The sequence below is a fragment of the Macrosteles quadrilineatus genome, unplaced genomic scaffold (assembly GCF_028750875.1).
Source record: "Macrosteles quadrilineatus isolate MER2022 unplaced genomic scaffold, UCM_ALF_1.0 Scaffold_2__2_contigs__length_208266976, whole genome shotgun sequence".
Classification (NCBI taxonomy): domain Eukaryota; kingdom Metazoa; phylum Arthropoda; class Insecta; order Hemiptera; family Cicadellidae; genus Macrosteles; species Macrosteles quadrilineatus.
This window is the reverse complement of record NW_026542595.1, coordinates 68,204,688-68,211,453: the sequence shown is the minus strand read 5'-3', so window position 1 is coordinate 68,211,453 and position 6,766 is coordinate 68,204,688. Positions and strand designations below refer to the sequence as shown.

General features: G+C 34.9%; 1 protein-coding gene across 1 annotated transcript; it reads left to right on the top strand.

The window, feature by feature from the left end:
- Positions 1 to 2,953: 2,953 nt before the first annotated feature.
- LOC128984373 (piggyBac transposable element-derived protein 3-like) lies at positions 2,954 to 3,940 on the top strand. The gene has a single exon (XM_054403689.1). It carries the CDS (start codon positions 2,954 to 2,956, stop codon positions 3,938 to 3,940), a length of 987 nt encoding a protein of 328 aa, XP_054259664.1.
- Positions 3,941 to 6,766: the final 2,826 nt, after the last annotated feature.

Sequence of the window (6,766 nt, the reverse complement as noted above, 5' to 3'; positions counted from 1 at the left end):
AGGTCAAACGTTAAAATACATTTTTTATAGTAACCAAAACAAAAAGCATTTTTCCCAATGTAATTAATTTAGGCTCCATGGCAAGAAATAGTTTATTGATCAATATGAAGCAACTGTTTCATGAAGAATTGTCTGTAGCTTCATTTAAATGGTTTCAACTAACAGCTGTAGGAATGTTATTATTATTTATTGCCTTCTCTGCACAAATGTAAACAATCTGCACAAATGTAAACAAAATAAATGTTGAATATTTAAGGTTTTCAGAATTTTTCACCGAAACTAATATTATACTTAAACATAATATATAAGGTACCAAATAGGAACTCTCCTGGTTATTTTGGTGGTGGAACCACACTGATCGGTAAAAGAATCACAGAGAAATTGGTGAACATACATAGAAAAAAAAAAACATCGCCACAAACAAATTGAGAACCTCCTCCTTTTGTTGGTAGTGGGGAAGTCGGTTAAAAACTAAGTTAACAATTTTAACAGGCTATCAAAAAGTGAAAGTGGAGCGTCACTTGCAAAAATCTATGGAGTAGGAACATCCACTATAAGCGATATCAAAGCTAAGAGAGCTCAGCTCGAACAGTTCGCCTTAAAACTGGATTCAGAAGAGGGAACTTTAAAAAGAAAAACAGCACGATCAGCAAACAACAAGGCATTGGAAGATGCAATGTACATGTGGTTCACCCAAAGACGAAGCCTGGGAGAACTCAGGCCCACTAATCTGTGAAAAAGCTCTACAGTTCAATGAAAAGGTAAATGGGCCTTTTAAAGAGTTTAAAGCCAGTTCTGGTTGGCTAAAAAACTTTAAGTCCCGCCACGGTATTAGAGAGTTAGACATGCAAGGAGAAAAACTTTCATCAGATTTAGTGGCTGGTTGTGCATTTATTGAAAAACTAACCTGGAAAGAGCTTGGAATACATTATGGCCTGCAGAACAATGTACTACTGAAGAAAAAGATGTGAATGATAATGAAGGCGTTGGTGTTAATGAAGTGACAGAAATATTCAGCACGATCCCGGGATTCTAAAAGGCAATGTGATGACAATGACACCAGAGAGTGGTTAGCTCTTGATGACAACAATCCTGGGTACCAGGTGTTGTCGGACAAAGAAATTGCTGCTATGGTAGATGAAGACGATGCATTCTCCTTGATAATTATTTTGTGTTACAGTTTCAATAAAGTGCAGTACTAAACTAAGTACAGTTTTTTTTTGTATTTACCTACTGCTATTGTTTATATAGGTAAATTCTCAGAGTTTTGTTTACAGTTTTTTATATTTTTAAGGCATAAAAATAGTTAATGTATGAAAATCAGGATTTTTTAATCATCCGGATGGGGTTCGGTCGCAATTAATCCGGATTATCGACGTTCTACTGTAGTTCTTCGAAAAGGAGTCTTCCCTTATGATTACATCGATGTATTGCACAGATTTGACGGGATATCACTTCCTCCACCAGAAGCCTTTAGCAACAAGCTGAACAATAGATAAATATAACCGGAAGATTACCAACATGCATGCAGAGTTTGGAACGAACTTGATATGCAAACATTAGGGGACTACTCAGATCTTTATGTTAAACTCGACGTGACCCTGCTTTGTGATGTAATGGAGGAATTCAGAAACATCTGTTTGGGAGCATACGGATTAGACCCTCTTCATTCTTACACTCTCCAGGATTAGCTTGGCAGACGATGTTAAAAGAAACCAATTGCAAACTTCAACTTTTAACAGATATTGATATGGTACTAATGATGAGTCCGGTGTCAAAAGAGGATAGACTCAAAGCGTTGTAAGACATGTAAAAGCCAACAATAAAGATCTTCCAAACTACAACCAGCAAGAGCCATCAATTTATCTATCGTATTTTGATGCAAACAAATTGTATGGGTGGGAAATGATAACCAAGATAAAGAGACAATGATAAATTTAGGGTAATTTAATGTTGCTGGTTGGCAGCATTGAGCTGAAACTGTTGTTTTCTTTCTCCTATAACCTCAGTCTGCATATTGTATCTCTCTGAATAGTTGTGTCTAAGTTAGTGAGTTAAACGTATTTGTGAACATCAAAAATAAATAGTTGCGTCGTTGGTTAAGTTAATACTGTTAGTTTACTTATAGTTCAAATTTCCTAGAATCAGAGGATATCCTAAAGCCCAAGAAAGAAAGAAAGCTAGAAAGCCTAGAGAAAAAGGATCAAGCAAAATTATTACAAGCACACCAGAAAAACTACTATTAGAAGAAAGCCAAAAAAAGAAAGAAGAATTGAGATTGAAAGAAGAAAAGAAAAAATCTAGAATGAATCAAAAGACCAATAAATATAAAGAAATATTTTATTCATTGAATGATCAACCATATTTGATAACTAACACAATTAATATCATTATTGTTTTTACACTTATTAATCGCTAAATGCTCAAAATATGTATAATTTCACTCAATTTATCGCAGTTAGATGAATTAGCGTAAGCCTTGAAAGTAACCGTCGATTTTGACGGGTTTCACCTAGTTATAGGATACAAATAGTAAAAGCGTAACACAAGCCATGGAAATCGCTATAAAGAGAGATAAAAACAAAATTAACATTTACAAACTGATGAAGGCAAAGAATGCTTTAATAAAAGTTTTTCAGAGGTAATGCAAAAATATAACATAAACCACTACTCAACCAATTCTGAAAAAAATTCAACCAATTCATTATGCACTTAACCCTTTCGGTCCCAGCGTCCATGATCGTGGACACAGTATTTACATATTTTTCATTTATACTTTGATACTTTGAAAAAAGTTCGACCTCTCATTACTGCAGTCCTGCAGAGATGTAGAGAACTACCAAAGGAAAAGAGATTATGTGTTGACGAACAGATAATACCTTTCAAGGGCCACCACTCAGCCAGGATGTATAATCCGAAAAAGCCAACTCCTTGGGGATTGAAAATATTTATGATGTGTGGCGAAAGTGGTGTTGTGTATGATTTCGTCATTTATCAAGGAAAAAACACAGAGATTGACAAAGAAAACAAAGAGGTCTTCGGTTTAGGCGCATCAGTTGCGTTACATCTTGCTAACTCGGTACCACCTGGCTCTGAATTGTATTTTGACAACTTTTTTTCGTCCTATCACCTATTTCAAATGCTAACAAAAAAGTCAGCTTTTGCTGCTTCTACTGTTAGGGTAGACCGCTTCGTCAAACCTCCGTTTATGACAACTAAAGAGTTGAAAGATAGAGGCCATAGAGCTATGCAAGAAGTGACAAGTCAAGACAGAGCTGTCACTCTTGTGCGGTGGAATGATAACCAACCTGTAACATTGGCCTCTAACTTTGTTGGAATAGGAAAGACTGAGACTGTAATTCGGTGGGACAAAGACAGGAAAGCATTTGTCGAGGTTTCCAGGCCAGATGTTGTTGGTCTTTACAATAAGTCAATGGGAGGTGTCGACAAGATTGACTTCTTAGTAGTCATTTATAGGACCTTCATTCGCTCAAGGAAATGGCCACTGAGGATTATTTTTCATCTGATTGATTTAGCCATATGCAACAGTTGGCTGGAATACCGGAAGGATTGTGAAACCTGCAACGTCAGGAAAAATATGGTCATGGACTTGTTACAGTTCAGAATGAGTGTTGTGTACAGCCTTGGTCTAGTAGGAAGCACAAACTCTGCACGTAAAAGAGGTAGACCAAAACTACAAGACGAAGAAATGCCTTCAACTCCCCCGCCAGCTCCATCAGCAAGATGTGAATCCCGTCCCATCGCAGCCGTTCGACTGGACACTGTTGACAATTTTCCAATCCACAGTAATAAAAAAGAAGCTGGAAGGTGCAAAAAGCCACAGTGCAAGGGAAAATCTCACATCCGTTGTGATAAATGTGAAGTGTATCTGTGCCTTTCCAAAGACCGTAACTGTTTCCGATCTTTTCACATGACATAACTTAAGAATTCTCGTTGATGAGAAAATATGACTCAAAATCTAATAAAAGGCTCAGTTTGAGGTAAACGTGTGTAAATATATATATAAGGTTTTTGTGTTATTAAATTGTTTTTAGTACTTTTCAACATGTATTTTATTTTTCACCTTTGAGTACGTTTGTCCATGATCATGGACATTACAAAATTCCTTTGAGTAAATTTGTCCATGATCATGGACATCATACATATATATGTATTTATATATGAAACAAATAAAAAATAGTATTTATTCTTTATTTAGACCTATTTTAAGTAAATTAGATTGTAAAAGGATTTTTTCCTAGATTTTTAATAACTTGGGACCGAAAGGGTAAAAAAAAAAACATAAACTATATATTCAATGTTTCAACCGATAGTTTGATTTTCTAAGTTTTGGCCTAATGTTTGCTGGGTAACTTTTATATTTTTCAACCCATAGTGTTGGTATTTGGCACTCTTATTCGTAGATACATATTGTACAAACTGTAGCATGTCGTCTATAAAAAATATTTATGACATTTTGTTTAATTTTTTTTTTTTTTTGTAAAATACCTAACCCGCCATGTTAAACTTCCCTATCCTAAGCGTGATGTATATAACTTCCTTACTTCTCGAGTGATGTAAAGTATCAAAAACTCACTCGGTGATGTAAAGAAACCCATTTAAATAACATTGAGTGCTTAACTTAAAAAATATTCCTCTATGGAGCCAACGACGTTAACCGCTAGAAATCAGCTGTGCGCTTGAATGTGATTGTTATGCTTTAAAGTATTTTCCTAACCTAGCTTTTGTTTGTTTGTAAAAGAACGTACTGTTAGAAGATGAGTGAAATGGATAATGAAAAATATTGTAATAAACACATGTATATTGTCGGGTCAGGTAAAATCTTGTACGTTACACGTTACGCAAGAGCGTGTTTACATCACTTAGGTGAATTATGCAACTCGCTTCCGCTCGTTGCACAACATTCACTTGCGTGATGTAAAAACGCTCTTACTACACTTGTAATGTAAATAGCTATTTGATATTTTCCATTATGTTATATATTATTAACAATATAACAGTTTGTAGCCGTAAGCTTCTAAATACAAAAATTGGGTCAAAACTGACTAACTTCTGCATTATTCTACTCCATTTTACAACTAAAAATTGTAATATTTCAGCTATTTCTTATTCAATCTTTTTGAACTTGGTATCTTTTGATAGGGAATTAAAAATGCTAAATAAAAGTGTTCTTGGCATTTTCTCTTTAAATTAGCCGTTTTTGAGTAATTTAAGTTTAAACAATTAAAATGGCCGCCATTTTGAAATTTTAAATTGAATCAAGATGATTTTTTTTCCAACATTGGGCTCTTCTACCTTAACCTACATACCAAGTTTTATAAAGATCGGTTGAAAAAATGGAAAAATAAAAATGTTTATGTAAAAAATACAAAATGGTGGATATCTGGTTAACGAAGAGATTTTGGAAAAAAATGTTATTCTCTATTTTCTCTTTATTTTGAACCACAGAACCATTTCCCGGAGTTTGGCTGTTTACTTACGGAACATCCTGTATATATGAGAGGAACATGACTTTATTCCCATTTCTTAGCTTTTATTTGAAAGTTGCAAAAAGAGAATGATGTTTCTTACCTAAATGTAATCTTGGGGATCCAGAATTATTTTCCCTGGTAGAGGAAGAAAACGACTAAAATGATTTAATAATGATGAAGGTGGGGAACTCGAGATATTAGGCTCTCCACAATCCTTAGGGAAGCCCAAATGAACAGGTGGGATTTAGGAGCAAGATCCCTACCCACCTGGGAAATGTTTCCAGTTTTCGTGCATAAATAATGTTTCTTGGTTTCCTTAAAGCCCTGTTATAGCAAGCAAGAGATACTGATAGACAATTCTAATCGGGCTTAATACATACATGTATTAAAAAATATATATATAAGAAGGCTCGAAAGATGGGGTCAAAAAATCAAGAGTTGGTATAGAGGGACTGAAAGAATAAGAAAAAGGTGATAGATTTCAAGTTGAAGAAAATAAATAACATTGATCCTTACAAAAAGCGGAGGGACAGAAGAAATTGGGTCCCTCCCCCCTTTTAGGCGCCTCTTACGCCAAGCAGGGGTTACTGCGGTTCATTCTAATGCCGGAACCGCACGGCGAAATGCAGAATTAGGATTTTTGTGTTCATACAAATAAAATATTAGTGGATCACTGAATAATCTCCAGAATTCTTAGGGTAGACTGAACCAATGGCAAATTGACATGCCAACGCAACGCAAAACTTTCAGTAAATTGACATGCCAACGCAACGCAAAACTTTCAGTATCGTATCAGTACAGCAGGTATTTTTCAGTGGCTGCTGAGTTTTGATAAGACATGAATTAAATGGGGTCATGTACTACAGGATTTTTCTACCACCCAACTTACTTGCTTGATTTTATACTTATACAATCTGGGCTAAGGTAAATCAGATGACTTAAAATTAAATTGGCTATATATATCATCATTATTAAAATTAAATATTGGAGTTAAAATAATTTTCCTACACTCACCTTTTTATATAGATAGTAGGCTTATGAGTTAAAGCGAAAATTTGCTTTAAACTTAAGTGGCCAGGGAGTTCAGTGCTTGTCAGTGACAGTAAATTATTCTAATTTGTGACGTTTAGGGTTTCTTTGCCAGATTTGACTCTTTCCAGGTAAGTCTGCTATGTCAACAGAAAATGTTCAAAAACCTAGTTTAATTTACCTATGTGAACACACGTCACTTCAAATCGAGTAAAAAATGGCAAAAATTTCGGAAGGAATGAAGA

Bases quoted from the DNA above. Each gene is read 5' to 3' on its own strand.
- LOC128984373 (XM_054403689.1), top strand. From the start codon at position 2,954: ATGTGTGGCGAAAGTGGTGTTGTGTATGATTTCGTCATTTATCAAGGA.